The sequence below is a fragment of the Vulpes vulpes genome, chromosome 8, assembly GCF_048418805.1.
Source record: "Vulpes vulpes isolate BD-2025 chromosome 8, VulVul3, whole genome shotgun sequence".
Taxonomy (NCBI): Eukaryota; Metazoa; Chordata; class Mammalia; order Carnivora; family Canidae; genus Vulpes; species Vulpes vulpes.
The window spans coordinates 26821-45165 of NC_132787.1; the positions used below are offsets into that span (position 1 = coordinate 26821).

General features: G+C 35.2%; 1 protein-coding gene and 1 pseudogene across 1 annotated transcript; both read right to left on the reverse strand.

Moving 5' to 3' along the window:
• Positions 1-7745: 7745 nt before the first annotated feature.
• Positions 7746-8674, reverse strand: LOC112911289 (olfactory receptor 6C1-like; annotated as a pseudogene).
• A 7879-nt stretch (positions 8675-16553) lies between these two features.
• On the reverse strand, positions 16554-17504 carry LOC112911301 (olfactory receptor 6C3-like). Its single transcript, XM_025987775.2, has one exon. The coding sequence runs from the start codon at positions 17502-17504 to the stop codon at positions 16554-16556; it is 951 nt and encodes a 316-aa protein (XP_025843560.2).
• Between the last annotated feature and the right edge of the window lie 841 nt (positions 17505-18345).

The window sequence follows — 18345 nt, forward strand, 5'->3', positions numbered from 1 at the left end:
ATTTAAGATCGTTTGGAATACTTCTCCTTCATTTAGTTATCTCATCATCTAAATATACATTTATTTATATTTATTCCAGTTCAGTGTAATGGCTTATGCTACTAAGATACACATTTCCTTCCACTCCTTTTATCACAATTAATTTTGACTTGCCTTCTAAGGATTTTGGAGGCAGATTCACTGAGCCATTTAAAATTTAAGTAAAAAAATAATACTGAACATTGGCTAAATAAGAAGGCTAGAAAACATCTTCAGGGCTTTTGTTCTTAAAACATATCAATATCTTACCTTTCTGAAATCCTTACCATCAAGTAAATATTAACAGTGAACATCTGATAAATTAGTCAATGGCAATTTCATTGATGCTCAAGGTAAGAAAAGGACTCTAAAAAAGTACATGAGATTTAAGTCTCAAAGAATGTCCATTTGACAGTCCAAGAGAATATTTTAACTGGTTCCACTTAATTTCTGGTGTTTTAAATAAAACAAAGTGATTTCTATTGTTCTAAGTGGACATCTCCCTTAGTAATGTATTAATTTTGAAAGTCTATTTTTTTCATCTTATACATTTACTGACTTCTTCTTTAGTTAAGCCTAATAAAAGTAATTTAAAAAATATATTTGAGGGTATCTCCAAAGCAATCTGCTTTTCTGATCATGTTTTCCTGTTTCTTTTTCCTTTATTAAAATGTTCAATAAAGTAATTGATCATGCTCAACTTAATATATTAAAGAAAAGGAAAAGAAGTTAATTAATAGTAATTAATAATTTATTTATTTAATAATAATAACAATAACATCTAGCTCAGCTTCATAATTACACTAAAATACACTTCTGGCACTGATTATTCATTCTTGACTAATTAGAGTTCATGGGAATCCTTCTCTCTGCCTGTGTGAAAGACAAGATCTCCACAGTTGATCCCACTGAATGGTTGGAAGAATTGCTCTGTTGGAATTATCTTTTACACTTCCTCATAATCATTTTAGATGACCATTCCCTGAATCAATCTGAATATTTTATGCTTCTTTGATTCAATGAAGATGAGTAGACTCAGGTTTTTAGTAGTCATGCAATTGTATATAGAAACAAATCAAGAGAAAAATCACTAAATCACATTTAATAGTATTTTCAGAAGTAGTAATGCACATATCTGTAAGGGGTTTAGGTCGAATATCTGGTCAAAACCTCATGATCTATAATTTATGTGGCACTTACTAGGACAGATAAGTAGCTGTTTTATTTATTTTACTTTTCTTTTCATTGGAATTAATTCTTAACATTAGCAAAGTCATTATTTATTTCGGTAGTATTTAAGGACTTATTTATCTCAGTTCTTATAACACAGTTGCTACACTTTATTATCTTTGTTCCTAAATGAAGAACTGAGGTTTAGAGAGGTTATGCACATTACATCAATTCATACACTAGCAACTAGTGTCAAATGTGATATGCAGTTAAAGTCTGTTCTCTTGAATTGTGTACCACATAGCCCGTATTCATTTGGAAACACACAGATGGAAACACAGTAACTTCCTGTCTTTAACTGAAAGACTACACTAATGTAATAAAAGAATGTACTATCCTCTTTTTATTTGATACAAACAGCTGCAAATTATAACCCTAATACATTCCATTTAATCTGATAAAAAGTTGAACTCAGTAATGAACCAATGATAAGGTTTGAGAGATGTTCACTACCTTCTATATGCCTGACTTTACTTTTCGTATAGGTTTGCAAACACAGAATGGCTGGAATAGTAAAATATTAGTAAATTCCATCATTGTCATCTAGGGGAGCCAGCATTTCTGATACCCTTTCCTTTGCCATTGAAAAAGTATATTTTCTATTACTGACATTTTGTCTTATCCTTCCCATTTTTTTCCACAGGAGGAATATGCTTATTTAACTGTACAGAGTAAGAAAGGACCAAATATATAAAATGAAAAAAAAAAGTATCAGAAAGCGTTTTAAAGCTCTTTGGCATGGTTTCCATGGAGATTCAACTTGAACAAGTACTTAATATCATATCTCTTCTCTCTGCCACTCATTAAAGGGGAATAAATCAGTGAATCAAAATTGTCAGAAGAGGAACAGGAATGTACATAAACTACTAACACATAAAACATTGCCATTAGAAAGGAAATCCTGGGGGACAGAGTCCAATGTGACATAAAAAGAAAAACCCGAACAAGGAAACAACCTCACTAAGTGTGAAGTTTGCTTTCCTTGACATTGTTTTTCAGGGAGAAATTATCAGCCAAATATCTTAATTCCTAATGTAGATCTCTACTGAATGCGTCTCTATGTCACGCCATTTTTTTAAAACTGGTAATCTACCACATTGTACTAAGTGTTCCTTGATTCCATTGTTATTAATCTGCCTTCTAGTGAGAGTTTTTGGTATCATAATACTGTTATAATATTGTTTTTCCTGTTTATTGCTCACCAGCAGTGGCAGTTGAAAAGTTCTCATTTTAATTGATTAGAGTTCTAATTTATATGCCAATTATTACAGTAAGAGTTAGTACCTTCCCTGACTAGACTGTAATAATATAATTATGTGCAGATGAAATAATGTGAGTAAAAACACCGGTAAAATTGTGCTTATTCTAGTAAAAGCTATGCAAAATTTGCAAGTCTTTATAGGATTTCAAATATGTATAAAAGAGAGCAAACAAGTTTTTCTTTGTTTTGTTTTGTTTTTCAAATTAGGTTATTATATTGACTGCTATAGCTCAAGACCTTGGGCAAATTATGCAACAACTTACACATTGGTAAAAAAGGATAATCATGTCTAATTTGTCATATAGCCGTGGAGATTAAATATAATATGGTATGGAGCACACCTGGTTTTGCATATGATATAGAATGTATGCTCTCTATAGAAGAGTTATCATTTATGAAATTCCTATCAAACTTTTAGGCAACACAAGAGTTAGTGGCTGCCTTGGGGCACCTGGGTGGCTCAGTTGGTTTAGCGGCCAACCCTTGATTTCTGCTCGGGTCATGATCTCAGGGTTGTAAGATTAAGCCCCATTTCAAGCTTTGAACCCAGTGCAGAATCTGTTTGTCCCTCTCCATCTACTTGTCCTCCAACCCTCACATGCTTTCTCTGTCGAAAGAAAGAAAGAAAGAAAGAAAGAAAGAAAGAAAGAAAGTTCTTTTAAAAATTTAAAAATTGGGATCCCTGGGTGGCGCAGTGGTTTGGCGCCTGCCTTTGGCCCAGGGCGCGATCTGGGAGACCCTGGATCGAATCCCACGTCGGGCTCCCGGTGCATGGAGCCTGCTTCTCCCTCTGCCTGTGTCTCTGCCTCTCTCTCTCTCTCTCTCTCTCTCTCTCTCTGTGACTATCATAAATAAATAAAAATTAAAAAAAAAATAAAAATTTAAAAATTAAAAGTTCACGGCTCCCTAAACACTTACGTTATATTTTTTTTAAAAAAAATAATGAAGAAAAGAAGTTTTTTAAAAAAGACATACTGCATGGCTTCATGTCTAGCAAAATACAATACATGACTTTCAAATAATTTGTAAGTAGTAGCATCCAAGTTCATTAATCAAAGGGAAGAATTGGACAGGCACTACAGATAGTATGGAAAAACAATGGTGCTATAGATATTTATTTCCTGATTCAGAGAACTTTTAAAAGGAAAAAATACTTTGATATCAGTAAGAGAAAAAAGATTTAATAAATTGATTGAAACAGTGTTAACTATAAGTCATAACAGTATAAAACATTTTTTATTGGAGTTTGGTTAACACACGTTAGTCTCAGTTGTACAACAGCATTTCAACAAGTCTGAACATTATGCTATGCTCACTGCAAGTGTAGCTGCCATCTACCACCATATGGAGATTATTACAATAGCGTTGATATTCCTTATGCTGTACCTTCTATCCTTGTAACTTATTTATTCCATAATTGAAAGTCTGGACACTCTACTCCCCTTCACACATTTTGCCCATCTCTCCATTCCTTCCTTCTGGCAACTATCAGTTTGTTCTCTATATTTATGGATCTGTTTCTGTTTTGTTTGCTTGTTTTTTCATTGCTTTGTTTTGTTTTGGAGATTCTATATGAGTGAAATTGTATGGTATCTGTCTATCTGACTTAGTTCATTTGACAAAACATCCTTTAGGTCAATCCATATTGTTTTGAATGGCAGGATCTTATCCTTTTTATGGCTGAGCAATATTCCATTAGACACACACACACACACACACACACACACACACACACACACCACATCTTCTTTATCCTTTCATCTATCAGTGTATACTTGAATTGCTTCCTGTATTGGCAATTGTGAATAATATGGCAAAAGACACAGGAGTTTATATATATTTTGGAATTAGTGTGTTTGATAAGACATTTCGATTAATCAGAATAGTTAACAAATGATTTATGTTCCATAACTACATTTTATATTCACAGTCATAAATCACTGACCTGGAACCTAGAGATAGTTTTAAAGGAAGGCACAACTCAGTCACATCCATATTATCAAACATGTTTAGCAAGTGAGTTCAGCATTTCCTGTAGTGTAACATGGATATAGGAAGATAGTACAAATTAGTTTAAATTTCATTTTCTTTTGTTGAATCTTTATGATAACGTTCATTAATACTACCCAAAACTTGTATTTGTTTGCATGAAACAGTATTTCAAGGACCAAATTTTGAAGGATTGTGTACTTTCTGGTCCTTTAGGATGTAAATAAAAGTATTCAGCATGAGGGCAACAGAATTATTGACAATAGCGACTTCTTTTGTCAATGATGCTTCTTTTTTTTTCTTTTGCAGAAGAATTAACACAAATGGAAACAGAAATGGCAATCATGTGAGTAGGACAAGTAGAGAAAAACTTTTTTCTCTGATTAGCAGATGTGATGTATATTTAGAACAAAATCACAAATGCCAAAGTAAATAGTAAAGTAACCAAACAAAGTAAAAAGCCAATTACTCCTAGGAGCTATGTATTAGAATAAGATAGTAGTAAAAGGGAAAGATAGCCAGCCACATGCAAAGTGATCAATGACATTGGAAACACAGTAATCCAGTTGGGTGAGGAGTATAAATTGTCAGAAATCTGCCCAGCAATGCACATAGCATAAATAGGTTACAGGGTTTCCTGTTCATGATGGTTGTATACCTAAGGAGCTTGCAAATGGCAACATAGTGATCAAAGGATGTGGCAATTAGAATTTGAATTCAGTCGCCCCCATGAAAATAAATAAAAATAATTGGGCTGCACAACTGTTATATAAAATGATATTATCCCTGGTGATAATTGTCCTCAGAAATCTAGGTATACATATAATTGTAAATGAGATTTTTAAGAACGAGAATTTGTAGCTAAGAAATTCCCAGGCATCTGTAGATGAAAGCCCACCCAGGTTAGGGTGATGATAGGTTTCCGTTGATGCTTAACATACATGTGATAACTAAGAAGACTAAAATCACAGTCAGAAGATCAGGATCATCGGAAAGGCTCTGCAGGACAAAAGCTGATCATTTCACGGATGTTTATTTCTTTCTCTTCCATTTCATTTATTTTAGAGATATGATACAATACTAATTAATCTGGAGGACATTACCCTAAGTGAAACAAACTACGCACAACGATAAAAAAATTGCATGATTCCACTTATATGAGATGTTACAATTAGTCTAACTCATGGAAATGGAGAGTAGAATGGTTGCTGCTTTGGGAAGGAGCATTGTGGGAAATAGGGACTTGCTTTTGGCTGGTATAAAGTTCAATTCTATAAGATGAATAAGTTCTGAAGATGTTGAAGATGAATTATGTTGAAGAACATTGTTGTACCACATATTGCCTAGTGTTAACAACACTGTATCATTCCATTAAAAATATAAATGGATAGATTGCAAGTTAAGTTTTCACAAATATCATTTGTACTTATTCACAATTCTAGCAGGGAGCTATAGAGACCAATATTAATAACACCTGCTACTACTTATTGCTAGCTAATTATGCTATCTGCTTGACAAATTAATTTCTATCCCTATAGAAACCCTAAGTGTGTCAACGATTTGCCTGCTTTAACATCCAAATTATACATCAGATAGGATGAAATTGAAATACCATTCATAAGTTTTCTTTTACATTTTGAGTCTCCTTCAATTTTCTTTCACTTAATTTTTTCTCAACAACTCCTGCTCTGTATTTCTCAATTGAATATATTGCTTAGAAATTAGAAACGACAAATACCCACCATTTGCTTCAACGTGGATGGAACTGGAGGGTATTATGCTGAGTGAAATAAGTCAATCGGAGAAGGACAAACAGTGTATGTTCTCATTCATTTGGGGAATATGAATAATAGTGAAAGGGAATATAAAGGAAGGGAAAAGAAATGTTGGGAAATATCAGGAAGGGAGACAGAACATAAAGACTCCTAACTCGGGGAAACGAACTAGGGGTGGTGGAAGGGGAGGTGGGCGGGTGTTGGAGGGGAATGGGTGACGGGCACTGAGGTGGACACTTTACGGGATGAACACTGGGTGTTTTTCTGTATGTTGGTAAATTGAATACCAATAAAAGTTAATAAAAAAAAAAGAATATATTGCTTAGAGATCATTAGGAGTCTTGCACCACTAATTAGGAGGATAGTATATTTTTCTTACTAAAAGTGGTTTATATTATCTAAAATACTTTATAGAATTTATAATCTTTCACTTTCTCACACATACATCTGCACACATACAAATATGTCTTTCCAAAATATTTTAGATATTTAATACCTTAAGTGGAATGAGTGGGAGAGTATATTAACAGGTGAAATTATAACTTAATATGAAATAGAAACTTTTCCTCCATTAAGAAACTTTTATCTTCTACAAAATTTAAATGATTTTGCCATTAAGGCATTAAATAACTTAAATACATGCCCAGTTTCAAACTAGTCCAAACCTACAGGAGGAGCTATACATACATATTTCACATAGACAGAAAGCAGAGCCTAGTGCCAAGGAATTAGAGAAAGTGGAATTATCCTACATATCTAAGACATCTATTTCTTCACTACTTTTTACAATATGTGTATACAAATGTATATATGTGTCCATCTACCTGTATATCTATTGAGTCATTATGGGATTTGAAAATATGGGGATGTATTTAGCACCATGCCTGCAAAAGTATATATTGTTAAAGATCTATGTTTTGTTTTGTTTACTAATAGATGAATTATATGGACATACCCTATGTAGTAAGGAGTATTTTTTTGGTTTTTAAAAGAAAGCATTCACAGTTTTTAATAAATCATATAGCATTTGAAGAAGTTTTTTTCCTAGAGACACTGCAATATGGTAAAGGGAATTTCTGACAGAGATCAATGAAAATAAAAAAAATTATACTTTCTGTATAGACTAAAATATCACATCAATATTTACAGTGTCTCCTCCATTTCAAATGGTAATTGTTTTCGTAAACAAAACTTTACAAAGTAAACAATTACTTGCTTTATGCTTGTTGCACAAGTGTAACTAACAAAGGGTTCAGAAAAATGGGAACCAGAAGGACATATGAAGTTCTTTCAATTGAACAGGAAATATATTAAATGTGCTTGTAAATTATTAGAAAGGAAAACAGAAAGAGAAATCAAAGAAAAAAAGAGTAAGTGCCACTGTGATTCAAACAAGTTGCTCAAATTTCATGTTTGCATATTTTTAGTTGCTCTGCAAAATGTGTGTCTAATTCATGACACCTCACAGCATTTCATTTCCTTGAGAAAAATACAATCTTTCTTGCCCTGTCCATGAAGGCCTGCTTGACTTCTTGGTCCTTAGGCTATAAATAAAGGGGTTCATCATGGGGGCTACTGATGTGTTTAGCACAACAACTCCCTTGCTCAGAGACACTCTGTCTTCCACTGAGGGTTTACTATACATGAAAACGCAGCTGCCATGGGAGATGGAGATGACAATCATGTGCGAAGAACAGGTGGAAAAGCCTTTGTCTCTGACCAGTAGAAGGAATCCTCAAAATTGTTCTGAGGATATATGTGCAGGACAGATCTATGAATGCCAGAGTGAACATTAATGTGAACACAGCACAGGAAAACCCCAGTATCTCTAGGAATTTTGTGTCTGAACAAGAAAGTTGCAGCAGGGGAAAATAATCACAGGTGAAATGGTTAATAATATCAGATCTACAGTAATTAAGAGCAACATGAGCACCGGGAATACGATTAAGAAGGAAATCAGCCATGAAGAGAAGGCAAGGAGTATGCAGACTCTGGGATTCATGATGGTCATGTAATGCAGAGGTTTGCAGATGGCCACGTAGCGGTCATAGGACATGGCAGCCAGCAGGTAAAATTCAGTGACTCCCAACAGAATGAAAAACAATAACTGAACAATGCAAACATTAAAGGAAATGGTTTTATCTCCTGTAATCCGGGTGCCCAGGAACTTGAGTATGCTGATAGTCATGAATGAAGCCTCTAGTAAGGAGAAGTTTCTGAGGAAGCAGTACATGGGGGTCTAGAGGTAGGAATCCAACAGGGTGAGGGTGATAATGGTCGGGTTCCCAGTGATGCTGAGCATGTAGGTGATGAACAGAAAGACCAAGATCACCCCCTGAAGCTGTGGGTCATCTGACAATCCCAGGAGGATAAAATCTGTGAGTTCTGTGTGGTTTCTCATTCTTCAGTTGCTTATTTGTTGTTCTTCTGCCAGACTTCTAGGAGAAAACACAAGGAACAAACTCGAAGAGTTAATTAGCAAAGGTTCAAGTGTGGAGCCCGAATCTGGTGAACTAGTGTGCCCTTTCATCTACAGGGGAGTTGTTAAGTGAACTGATAATAACAATGATCCATTGCTTTCCTTTCTTTCACAGGCAAAATCTCCAGTTAAGGCAACTTTGAAAACATTCAATATCGCAAAGCTTTTGGTGCTTGAGCAGGGATTCTTTCCAAAGCTTTTCAGACGTCATATAGTACCTGTTGACTTTCAGAGATGTGTCCATGATCTTTCTTCCCAGTGAGAACCACCTTTGTGCTATTACTTCAATTGTTTACCAATTTCCCAATTCTCTGTAAATTAAAGCTTAATTACATTGAGAATCCTCAGAAAAGGGAAAGATACTGCATATTTTAATGAAGTGTAAGGATTTTGTCCTTAGCTATTGATCAATGTTTACTCACACTCAGCTTTTCCAACTCCTCCTGCTACCTCACAAAGTCAAGACATACTACAGTGATTGCCACCAGCAACCTTATGTTAGAGATAGATGGGAGAAGGAGGCAGGAAATAATTTAAGCTGGAGACCTTAGAATTGCGACTGTTCACATCTGAATCCCTGGCCATATTTTATGATGTTTCAGCCTATATGTCATTGTTATGACCTATATTCCTGCACAAATGATATATCTTTCCATTTAAAATGATAGTAATATTTACTATTATTTTGAAGAATTTCCCTCAGTTAAAGAGTTAGGTAAGCATTCTGCAGGAAAACTTTGGTAAATCATTTCATTTCTTTACTTCCAGTGGTTTCAAAGTAGTAAGCTTTAATTTCTCTTTTTAAAAAAATATTAAATGATATTAACCCTAGTTATGTCCATAAAAAAGAGTGAGGATATCTAGGTTTGAATCCAAGCCACATATTAGGTCTGAAACCATGTAGTGTGTCTGTGTTTCTTCTACAGGCCTGTACACAGGCCGATTCCTTAAAGTTATCATGAGTGTTAAATGAGTTAATATATATGAAGCATTTCAAAAAATGCTTAGAATTTTAAAAAAGCTATAAAAAGATTGCTCAATGGAGAAAAGGTCCCTAACCTCTAGGTGAAAACCTTTGGGATTAGGATAGTGTCTTGTACTGAAAGCTTTGTCTAAAATACATAATAATTGGGCAGCCTGGGTGGCTCAGCATTTTACCACTGCCTTGGGCCCAGGGTGTGACCCTGGAGACCTGGAATCAAGTCCCACGTCGGGCTCCCTGCATGAAGCCTGCTTCTCCCTCTGCCTGTGTCTCTGCCTCTATCTGTCTATCAACTATCATCTATCTATCTATATCTATCATCTTTCTTTTCTATCATCTTTCTATGTGTCATGAATTAAAAAATAAAATTTAAAAAATAAAATAAATAGTAATGCATAAAGTAGAATAGAATCACAATAGAATCACATAGGAACAGCAAAACAATAAAAAAAAAGTGAGGAGGAATCACCTAGTTGTACATTATTTGGGAGGCTCTAGACAAGTGAATCTTAGCTTTATTTTTCCACTTTGTGAACATGGTGACCTTACCCCACCATAGTGTATCTGCCTCCTTTGCTCTATCACACTCTATTTCTCAACATTTCACTGCTATCAACCCGCTAAGATGTGGTAACCACATTTGAGGAGTGTTAGATATTTGCAGCACTTCAACATTGCTACCAAAGGCTACCAATATCTGCTTTGTTTCTTTGCTTCTTAGTAACAGTAACTTTTCTGTGAATGATTGTGGAACTCACCTTAAATAGAATATGTGTATAGCTTGTGGGTAGCAGATTTCAGTGACATACCAAGTCACTTTCTTCCTTTTTCTCACAACACTAGAGTTGTGGGAAATAGGTTTATTTTTTTAAAGATTTTATTTATTCATGAGAGACAGAGAGAGAGAGGCAGAGACACAGGCAGAGGGAGAAGCAGACTCCAGGTGGGGAGCCCGATGTGGGACTCAATCCCGGGACTCCAGGATCATGCCCTGGGCCCAAGGCAGGCGCTCAACTACTGAGCCACCCAGGCATCCCAACACTACGTTTAATAGACTTTGTGTGAGTCCCATACAACTCTTCCATTGATTCTTCCCAGCCCACCCAACATCTGTGCTGAAATCTCCTGTGAACTCCTCCACTGCATTGTGCATGTCTGCAAGTTACAGCAAGTGTGACCTTCACCCATTGCAACACAGTCCAGTGCCTGGAAGTCATAGGAGGCTTAAAGGAAACACTTATTCTTTAAAATTAGGTGATGTTGAGGTTGTTATTGTACCACAAACACCCTCCAGCAAAGTTCTCTATTGTATGTCCCTTTATGGCTTCCTAGTACCTAGATTGTGTATTTGTTTTAGCAGATGTGTTTTCTTAGTTTACTACTTTTGAAGACTTATTTATCTACTGGGCCTACCTTCTCTGGATTGAGTAAATTTATGACAAAACACATGTAAAAAAAAAGCCAAAATCTTCTGGATGTATAAATTAAAAGACATCATAAAATATTATATTAAAATTACTTTCATGGAAGTTCTTTAGCATTCATTCTTTTATTATGCAGAATAAAGTTAATTAAAAGCACCAGGGTTTGCTTTTCATTTGAAAGCACTAGTTTTCTCAACTCCTGGAAGTCTCTAAATGCATTCTCATTGAATAGACAATATTTGGTTTCAATCTCAAGATTGAAATTTATGCACTATTTTATTGGCATTGGAGATCCAGGTTTAAAAAAGTATATTGTTACTCTTCCATAGGTAATAATGCACCAATGCACTGTATTTTTACCCTTATTTCAACTTTTTTGCATATTCATTTTCCTCTTACATTTCATGTATCAATTTTAAGACTTTTCTGAAAAATAATACTGTGACTCATTACATATTTTGGCTACTGATTAGCCCTGTGAGGAAATTTATGAAAAGCTGTGAAAGGTATTAAGAGATAAGGAAGAGATCATGTGAACATCACTGAAAATGAGTCCTCATAGACTAACTTTATAGGACCAGAGAACATGGTTAAAGCAACTGTCAGAAAAGACGATCCAATATCACAGATTAGGGGAAGTATACTACCCTATCTATGTAAAAATGTTAATGAAAAATCAATGGGCTATTCGTATTCATTTACCAATATCAACTAAGCCTGGTGGATGTTATTCACTCAATCATTCAGCAGCCTTTCGGGGAGGAAAAAAATGTTTAAAAAGGTGAATATGATTCCTCAAGCCTGAAGCCATCCAAGGAAGTGTTCGTGCAGAGTATGAAGGGTATCTCTAAACATTTAGCTCATCTTTTTGTTTCTGAATATAGATCCATATTTCCCCCTGGAAGAACATGGTTTAGGTTAAACTTAAATTATTTTCCAATCATTTCATCAAAATCAGGAACTCCTTCTAAGAACTCCTGAGACAGACTCTTTGAGTTATTCAAAATGACAGTTAGCAATAATATAATACTTCATAATTGTTAAATAAGATGGCCACAGAGTACCTTCAAGGTTTCCTTCTGAAAACAGCACCATGTCCTGCCCCTTTAGAATTGTTACCGTCAGGGTGGCAGTAACAAGGACCATTCAGATAAACTAGGTACTGATGACTTCTTGATGTCCAAGATGAGACAGAAACTCTGAATAAAAGGATATATTAAGTTTGAAGCACCAAAAGGATGTTCTTTTAAGACATTGAAATGAGAGCCTCAGACTGACTCCATTTATTTCTGGTGCATTTTGTTATTGTTGCTGTTGTTAATGTCTTAGGTGCACCGGATGGACATATCCCTTAGTAAGGCAATAGCTTTGAGAGTCTAAGTGTCTCAACTCTTTTTATGTTTACTAATTTTACTCTTCTTCAGTGAAACCTCATTAGGGATCATTACAGGGACTTCTCACATCATATCTTTCAAGCAATGTTCTTTATTGATCAATCACTGCTTCAACTTTAAATAGTTGTTCAAGGTTTGGACTAATACATTAGAGGAAAGGAAAGTTTTTTAATTCAATGCTGTATCATTGGCTCATTTGGCTTCATAATTACTCTAAATGTACTTGGAGCTACTCGATCTTTCTGGGCTTCAGGCCATGAGATGTTTTCTTTAAGAACTTCTCTTGGCCTGAAAGAAGCAAAGACTCCTCTAGAGAACCCACTGAGTGGGTGGAGGGATTGAATCTCTAGCAGTTTATAGCAAATACCAACTACTGCCCTCAAACTTTCAGCTCTTTATTTAGTCATCAGTATTCAAAGAAAAAAGGAAAAGTATGTAAACTAATAATAAGATGATGTTTTTGAAACAGTATTATTTCTTATTTATCAAATTCTAAGTTATATCATTATCACAAAAAGTATATTGGCTCTGTGGTTAGAGAAATGTGGGTTAAATACAAATGGGCCACTTAGTATATATGTAACTTCATATATATATGTAACTAAATGGTACTTAATTTCCTTAAGTATCAGTTTTCTCTACCACGGATATGAAATTCAAGGGTGTTTTGGGAATTAATTGAAGTAGTATAAATGAAAGTGCTATATGAACCACGTGGCACTTATTATGCTTTCAGAAGAGCTAGCTTATTTATCTTATTTTCCTTAACTTGGAATTGATCTCCTACTTTGGGCAGAATATTGATAGTAACTGTGATTAAGCAAAGGCATTTATTCCAATGACATACTAAGGATTTATATGTTCTATCTCATTCAGTCTTTATGACACACCTATGGAACTTTGTCTTTATTCCCAAGTGAAGCACTAGGGTCAGTCTGGTTTTGTACCTTAGATATATTCATATAACTAATAAGTGTTCAATATAGCCTGGAACTACCTACAATTAAAGTCTATACTTAAAGAAAGTACTATGTAGCCTATATTCAATTAGAAACAGAGGCACAGAAATGGTAATTTCATGCTTTTCATTTAATGGAGAATGAATAAATTGATCCAATAAAACAAAATATATTAATATCTATATGCAGTTGCAAAATAGGACTCCAGTATACCCTATTTAATCGAACTACAAGTTGAGCTGATAAGTAATGAAGCAATGATAAGGTTTGGGAGACTCCTTTGCCTCCCAAGACTCTGACTTAGCTCTGATTTTCATGCAGGCTCACTAACAGGCTGCGTAGCTGGAACATAAAAGACATTAGCAGTTGCCACTGTTGTACTGCGGGAAACCAGCACTCCTGGACAGAGGTCCTCCAGCGAACCCCTTTGCTTTCTATGTTAATGTCTTTTTCTTACACTTTCCATTTTATCTGGAGGGAATATATTTCCTTGAGTACAGAGCATAAGAAGCAAATATATGAAGAAGAAAAAAAATATCAGACGATGTTTTAAAACTATGTGGCATGGTTTCTCCACAGATATTATGTAACATGAGCAACTTAATGTTTTACCTGTTCTCTTTGCCACTGGCTCACAGGGAATAATTCGGTGAATCAAAATTGCCAGAACAGGACTACACACAAAGCACTAAGGAATATAAAACATCATATACATTAGTAATGGATTTGAAAAGGAAGCTTGGGGGACAGTGTCCAAAGAGAAAAAAAAAGCAAGCAAACAACCACACTAGGTAAAGTTTGTTTCCCTTCACATCACTTTTAAGAGATTGACAACTGAACATCTAGTCCCTTATGCACATTGCTACTGAGTGAACATCTGCCTTATGCCATTTTTAAAAATTGACAATTCTCTATATAGTATTAAGTCCATTCCTTACTCCATATATTTAATCTTCCTTCCAATAACAATTTTTGGTACTATAATACTGCTAATACTTTATACGTTTTTGTCTTTGCTCACCATCAATGGCAGCTGAAGAGTTTCTTGCTTTGGTTGATTAAAGTTCTACTATATATGCAAGTATAATATTAGGAATTAGTACCCTCCCTGACTAGACTATAATAATATAATCATGCCCAAATGATGTGAGAGTGTAAAATACCAATAGAATTGTGCATGTCCTAAGTAAAAGCTATAGATATTTGCCAGTTCCCAGTTTTAAATATGCATGAAATAAACACAGGATTTTGTCTCTTTGTTGTGTTTTTCATATCCAGTTATCACATAGGCTATTATACCTCAAGACCTCAGGCAAATTCCTCAATCTTTCAAAGCATCAATTTGCACATTTGTAAGAAAGATATGATTAGCCCAAGTTGCCATATAGTTGTGAAGATTAAACATGATGCTAATTAGAACATACCTGGTTGAGCATATGGCACAGAATAGTTGCTCTCTATAGAAGATGCATTATTATTTATGAAATTCCTATCAAACTTTCATGTGGCATAGGTATAAGGGTGACTGTCTACATCTTTCTCTGTTACATATTTTAAAAAATGACACAGATATGGGGTGGCTGGTGGCTCAGTTGGTTAATCATCTGACTTGAACTCGGAGCATGATCTCAGAGTTCTGGGATTGCGTCTCCATCAGGCTCCCTGCTCAGATCCTCTCCCTCTGGCCCTCCCCCTCCCCTGCTCATGTTCTCTCTCTCCTTGAAATAAATAAATAAAATCTAATATATTTATTTGAGACAGAGCAAGAGTGAGAGCGATCACAGAGCAAGAGGAAGAGGAGAATCATACTCACTCTTGAGCAGAGAACCCAACTCAGGGCTTGATCCCAGAACCCTGTGATCATGATCTAAACTGAGGGCAGACACTTAACTGACTGAGCCACCCAGGGACCCCAATAAATAAAATCTTTAAAAAATAATAATACAAAAAAAATAATACAGTTAAACAAGGGGCATACATTAAAAAGACATAACACATGCCTTAAGCATAATTAGAAAGCAAAAGATGTATGATTTTTAAATAATTTATAGGCAGTAAAATAAACACTCAGGCGAGTGGGAAGAACTGGACAGATATTGCCACTAGTATGTACAAAATATGATTGTTAGATAATCTATTTAATATTTTTAAAAGACTTTATTTATTTATTCATGAGAGACAGAGAGACAGAGAGAGGGAGGCAGAGACACAGGCAGAGGGAGAAGCAGGCTCCATGCAGGGATCCTGACGTGGGACTCGATCCCAGGACTCCAGGATCATGCCCTGGGCCGAAGGCAGGTGCTAAACTACTGAGCCCTCCAGAAATCCCCAATTTATTTCATATTTTTTATAGCTCTAAGAAAGAAAATGTAAGAAAAAATGTGATGCTAGTAACAGAACGTAGGGTTTAAGAATTAGTTAATTCAAAGTGTGTTTACTCAAATCTTTACAGTAAAAATAAGTACTTTTATTATTTCGAATGATCAGAAAAATGATTTTTGTTTTATAGCCACTAGTGTTCAATCTAGATTTGTAAATCAACGAGGAAAAGGAAACTATAGAGGGTTTGAAAGAAAGACACAATAGTTACTTTTGGTTTAAAAGAAAGCTTATGAGCACTGGGTGTTATTCTATATGTTGGCAAATTGAACACTAATAAAAAATAAATTTATAAAAAGGAATAAGCAAAAAAAAAAAAAAAGAAAAGAAAAGAAAAGAAAGCTTAAGGAAATGAGCACAGCCTTGTAAGTATCTGTGAGATAAGTATTGAAGGATATTGTAGAAGTTGAATTTTCATTTTTCCATTGCTGGATCTTCACTATGGCAGCCATTCATGTTAATACATACTTTCATTTGTTTCTAGAAAACACTACTTTGTTTTTTTAAAAATTTTTTTATTGGAGTTCAATTTGCCAACATATAGCATAACACCCAGTGCTCACCCCGCCAAGTGCCCCCTCAGTGCCCGTCACCCAGTCACCCCCACCCCCGCCCACCTCCCCTTTTTCTACCCCTTGTTCATTTCCCAGAGTTGGGAGTCTCTCATGGTCTGTCTCCTTCACTGATAGAAAATGCTACTTTGTGAAGCAAGTTCTTCAAAGCTTGTTTAACTTGCTGGTTCCTCAGGGTATAAATAAAAGGGTTCAACATGGGGGCAATCGAGGTGTTGAGAATAGCTACTCCTTTGGTCAGTGATGCTCTTTCTTTTGCTGAAGGCTTGACATACATGAATATACAGCTCCCATAAGAGATGGAAATGACAATCAAGTGAGAGGAACACGTGGAGAAAGCCTTTTTCCTTTGACTAGCAGATGGGAGTCTCAGAATGGTGCTAAGGATGCTCACGTAGGATTGAATCACTAATGCCAATGTGAAAAACAGAATAACAAAAGCGAAGTAAAAGCCAATCATCTCTAAAAGCCATGTATCTGAGCATGAGAGTTGTAAAATGGGGAAATAGTCACAACAGAAATGATCAATTACGTTGGAAGCACAGAAATCTAGCTGGAGGATGAGGATGAGTGGTGGGAAAATGGTAAGAAATCCTACTAGCCAGGACCCAAAGACAAGCAGGGCACAGATTTTCTTGTTCATGATGATGATATAATGAAGAGGCTTACAGATGGCAACGTAACGATCAAAAGCCATGACAGTGAGAAGAGGAAATTCAGTAACACCCGTGAAGATGATAAAAAATAGTTGAGCTACACAACCGTTATAGGAAACAGTCTTGACTTTAGTAACGATTGTCCCCAAAAATCTGGGGATACAAACACTGGTGAATGTAATTTCTAAGAAGGAGAAATTCTGCAGGAAGTAATACATAGGAGTCTTGAGACGACAGTCTATCAAGGTGAGGATGATGATGGTTAGGTTTCCAGTGACACTTAATACATAAGCCATAAATAAAAAGATAAAGATTACAACCTGAAGCTGTGGGTCATCTGAGATGCCCAAGAGAACGAACTCTGTAATCATTGTATGGTTTCTCATGCTGCTTCTTATTTTCTTTAAGCAAAATCTCCTGTTGAAGAACAAAACAAAAAGAAAGAGTATGTGAATAGTAAAGGAATTGAAGATTTATTTTTTAATATTTTTTTCATAAGATTTTAAAAAATTTATTCATGAGAGACACAGAAAGAGAGAGAGAGTCAGAGGCAGAGACACAGGCAGAGGGAGAAGCAGGCTTCACCCAGGGATCCTGACGTGGGACTGGATCCCAGGACTCCAGGATCACACCCTGAGCCAAAGGCAGATGCTTAATCACCCAGGCATCCCAGAACTGAAGATTTAAATGTTCACATTATCAGCTCCAAGGAATGAAGCAATGGAATTGTTTTCCTGTTTTTTTTTTTTTTTTTTAGTTTTGCAATATCCATTCAATCCTGTTAAAACAGAAAACGACCTAACCTCAATTCCAGAGCTTAATAATAGCTATAATTATTTTATCCTTACTGTGCATTCTTTTAAATATGCTCCACTGGAATAAATGTGTTTCCAAATACATAAATATAGGACTAGAATTATCTTTTCATAAATAAAAGTAAAATTCTTAATTTATGGGAAACAAAAGTGAAGCCAGAAATATTGTCACATAGATAGACCTACATCAATAATATAGTCCTTACTCCATATTGACCCATTTAAATCATTTTTATTATGTTCCTTATGTAAATTAACACTGAGCTTTGTTTTGTAACTATATTCACTTTTTCTTTTCACTCAAACTTTTTTGAGAACAAGAAGGACTCATAAAGGGTTTTTTTAATGCCAGTATATCTCATTGCCTTCTTTCTAGAAGAAGACTAAGTAGAATAAAGAAAATTCTAAGATT